This window comes from Diaphorina citri, unplaced genomic scaffold, assembly GCF_000475195.1.
Source record: "Diaphorina citri unplaced genomic scaffold, Diaci psyllid genome assembly version 1.1 scaffold4663, whole genome shotgun sequence".
Classification (NCBI taxonomy): domain Eukaryota; kingdom Metazoa; phylum Arthropoda; class Insecta; order Hemiptera; family Psyllidae; genus Diaphorina; species Diaphorina citri.
The window spans coordinates 3428-7916 of NW_007382058.1; the positions used below are offsets into that span (position 1 = coordinate 3428).

General features: G+C 37.0%; 1 protein-coding gene across 1 annotated transcript; it reads left to right on the forward strand.

Moving 5' to 3' along the window:
- Positions 1 to 2933: 2933 nt before the first annotated feature.
- On the forward strand, positions 2934 to 4235 carry LOC103521170 (the record flags this gene model as incomplete). The annotated part of the gene is given in 1 exon segment (XM_008486277.2): positions 2934 to 4235. A coding segment is annotated over 1 exon segment (354 nt). The 3' UTR covers positions 3289 to 4235.
- Between the last annotated feature and the right edge of the window lie 254 nt (positions 4236 to 4489).

Genomic DNA, 4489 nt, shown 5'->3' on the forward strand with positions numbered 1-4489 from the left:
ACATACATATCTATTTTTCTTCTTCCTTATTTGTGACCAACACGTAAATTTTCCATATGGTTAAACACTTCTGGCCGATTAGATGGTCGATAGAAGCTGATAGTATAGTGATAGATGGTTTTTGATCATGCACAAGTTTACACTGTGAAGATGATCTTTTTTATATTTATTAATGAAATTAATTCGGCATGATTACGAAATATGTAGGTAGGTAGGAAGGAACTTATTGATTTATTGAAGTTTGCATGCAGATGCAGAATTTCAGATGATTTAAGTCCGGTAAATAATTTCTCCAAAGAATACTTTCATATTTTCAAAGTGTTCCTCTCTTTTGTACAAACATGTACCTACGGATTGATTTACGGAACTACAAAATTTCGTCGACAGTCATCTGATGTAGAAAATACAAAAGTAGTTTTAAAATAAACACAAATCATGTTCTCATAATTCAGCGTGAATTTTTCCTTAAAATTTAACGCTCTTGGGAATTTTAATAGTGAAAGGTGACAGTACACTGTAGACTTTTTGCTAGACTTGGCCTCACGAGACCGCTCTCTATGGATTCTACAGTGTATCGGCAGCTTCAAGCACGAATGCCCGTCACAAATGTAGTACCCCAATTAATCAATTTCTCTAAATTGTACACCTGAATTTTAATAGTGACAGGTGACAGTACATTTTGCTAGACTTGGCCTCACGAGACCGCTCTCTACGGATTCTACAGTGTATCGGCAGCTTCAAGCACGAATGCCCGTCACAAATGTAGTACCCCAATTAATCAATTTCTCTAAATTGTACACCATGACTTGGACTCGAACCATCAACCTCCATAGCCAGTACACCGCACTAACTACTGCAATACTAAGTTTGCTAATTTAGACCAACTAAGGTAAAAGCACCAGCTTGTTCGTCTTCTTAAGAGTTTAATAGGTACAAAAAGTTTTACCATTTTCATCTATGAACCTTAGATTGATTGTACAATTAAACGCATAGACCAACTTGAACGTGAGCTCTGAGGTTTTCATGCAGTTCTTCCGTCCATAGAGTACCACGGAATTTAGACTGAGGTCCGGTAATTTAGACCAACTAAGGTAAAAGCACCAGCTTGTTCGTCTTCTTAAGAGTTTAGGTACAAAAAGTTTTACCATTTTCATCTATGAACCTTAGATTGATTGTACAATTGAACGCATAGACCAACTTGAACGTGAGCTCTGAGGTTTTCATGCAGTTCTTCCGTCCATAGAGTACCACGGAATTTAGACTGAGGTCCGTGTGGAACCGTTGTTCGACCAATTTGTCTAGAGACTCCTTGCGCTCCATTTTCTGGAAATTTTGAATCACAGCTTTGTGTAGGGCTGTTAATTTAGGAGGAAATCTCTGTTATTTACAGCAGGAAATGGGAAACTGAAACTGACGTTAGTGTCATGTTAGTGATTGGCCGCCACAATGATTCAGTTGGGAAATTTCTTCTCAGCTCTGAGCATAGGTGAGATTCAAATTGAACAAATTTTTAGAAGAACTTAGTACTTTGGTGACGCGACGTAAGGACATTGTTTTCAGGAGGAAGGAGGTAGGTTCTGGCAGCAAAAAGCCAAAATCAAAGTATGCAATTAATGTGTAGGTATTTATTATGATATCACAATGATTCAGTTGGGAAATTTCTTCTCAGCTCTGAGCATAGGACTGGGTATTAAATTCAGGTGAGATTCGAATTGAACAAATTTTTAGAAGAACTTCGTAGTTTGGTGACGCGACGTAAGGGCATTGTTTTCAGGAGGAAGGAGGTAGGTTCTGGCAGCAAAAAGCCAAAATCAAAGTATGCAATTAATGTGTAGGTATTTATTATGATATCAAAAAGTTAGGACTTTCAAGGGTGTACACAACACTTGGTAAAACAAATTAAAATCAATAGGTTATTAAAATAAAATCAACAAATTAAAATCAATCCCCTCTTGTTTTATTACGAATAAAAACTGCACGCATTTGATCTATTGAAATAGAGAAAATAAATGTATAATTTGATAAAAGGAAAAGATGTGTTGTCGATTGTCGACCATGGAAAAATCTGAACTAAATTTTCATCTGTTGATTTTGTTTCCATGGTAACATTTTGTAGGTAGATAACTACATGGCTAAATAAATATACAACAGTATTTAGGTCGTGTAACTTTCAATTAGGTACGTAACTCAGCAATAAGTTTTTCGCCACTGTACAAATTTGCAGATTTTGTATAATTTTAGAATTTCTTGACATCGCGTGACAACCTCTCCTCAATTTCCAATTTGAACAATACCTACGCTATGTTATGACATGTCCTTGATTTTATTTCACGTTTTGTGTTAAGATCCCTGGGGTTTCGTACAGTAGGTGCGTGATGGGTTAATATGACAGTCGATATTAATATCTTCCTTTAACCCATTGACGAATGATTACGACGTCTCTTCTGTTATGAGTACGTCTGAATCCCCGATCAGGTCAATATTTTTCTTTTCACAATAACAATATTTTCCTTTCAGCTATATAGTCTGACTAACCATAAATTTCAATTGAAATTTTGTTATTTCTCAGTGTAACTGAATCAGTATCACTCTTCTCATATCCACCAAACAAACAATGTAACTTACTCTTCCCAGCCCTAGACACAATCAAAGGGTTAAAGGTTAAACCAACATTGTTACTCAAAACAATTTAGCATAATCGTACATGGTAAATTTAGCAGCATACTCTTATTATTTACATTAATAAATTTTGAGACTGTGTGAAAGAAACAGACTAGAAGTTTGATATTATCCACATATCAATTAATAATAATAACATTGTAACAAAACTCTTAAATAAAGGAAAATTTAAATAAGAACTGAAGAAAAATACGAGTAGATAAAAGATTTTTTAAAAGGAATTTATTGTTGTTTCCTCCTCTTTCCAGAACTGAAATGGGACCCAACATTATCTACGACCGAGCACCAAACATGACTGATGCCAACATCAACACTGATCCCAATGGCTGTCAAGATAGACTAGCCCAAGACAAACTTCCTTGGAACGTTGCCTGCCAGGACCCTAGATTAACCACAGGGTCCCCCGTGTATCATCAACACTTTGAGCGTCTGCCTGCCGAGCAGGAACAGCAGAAATTTCTGCTCAATAACGGAATTCAGCTAGCTGAGTGTCATCCGGATGTAAGACGAAAGCTGAATGAGATGTTTTTCAGAGGAACTGACCTTAGATATACGGCTGATGTGAACACCACTGTAGCGACCTCCTTGGAACAAGATCAGCAGAGTTAGCATCAGCAATCATTGAGATGTTGAAGATTGCTGTGAGACCATTCATATACTGTTCAGGTCGGCTTCTCTGGTGACCTGATTGGGGATTTTTCAGCACGAGCCACGTTTCGGTTTTAGACTGGACCGTGGATGGCTGCCTTTAGAGAAACCAATTTGAACAGCTCAACTTAAGGCCTCTCGCACAATGAAAGCTTATAGTCGTACGATACGCGACACAATGCCTGGAAATTCAAACCTATGAAAATGATACTGCCCTTTCACACAGGAGGCGACCTGCCCTAGTAAAAATCGCGCGACTACGCTGTTAATGTGCGAGAGGCCTAAATTAGGTACACTATATCTATTTGTTAGTTCTTAGTTTTAAATCGTAAAATTCGTAAGAGTAATAGCAAACATATTTGCAAATGAACAGCTAATAGACCAAAGATACCTCTTTTTATTGGACCTAAGATAATTCATATTATTTTAGTATTAGGACGTTATACTAACAAGAACAATATCTACTAACAAATCATACTGTTATGTATTAAAATTTTGCTGTACAAAAAATTATATTACTGTAAAATGACCTTTATTTCTCGATTACCTACCTCGAAACCATAGCACGTATTAACACACGGATTTACCTCCCAGGATGTACATTGATTTCTCCTTCGATGTCTTGTCAGTCTGGTTTTCTTACCAAAATTTTGGTGGTAGCAAATGAATGAAATTCGACTTGGGGCGAAAATTTAGCGAAATTATGACACGTTTTGACGTTGAAGTAAACACGCGGATCTGCAAGAATTTATGTTAAGATTGTTGAAACCTGACATCCTAGGATGTGAAATATGGTGGTACGAACATCTAATGTTAGGTACACCTACTTTACTGATGTACCAATTGTGGACATGCGATTTCAAAATCTGTTCTAGATATTAGAGATTGCGCCGCAGGTGATTTTGTATTCCAGTGATCGGAAATTAGAATTATGTTAGATTATTAAACGCACAAATGAGCAGTGACCAGTGTTAGGTTAGGGTTAGGTTAAACGCACGAATGAGCAGTGACCAGTGTTAGTTGTAGGGTTAGGTTAAACGCACGAATGAGCAGTGACCAGTGTTAGGTTAGGGTTAGGTTAAACGGACAAATGAGCAGTGACCAGTGTTATTGTAGGGTTAGGTTGAACACAAAAAGGAATTTTCCAAATGAGCAGTGACCA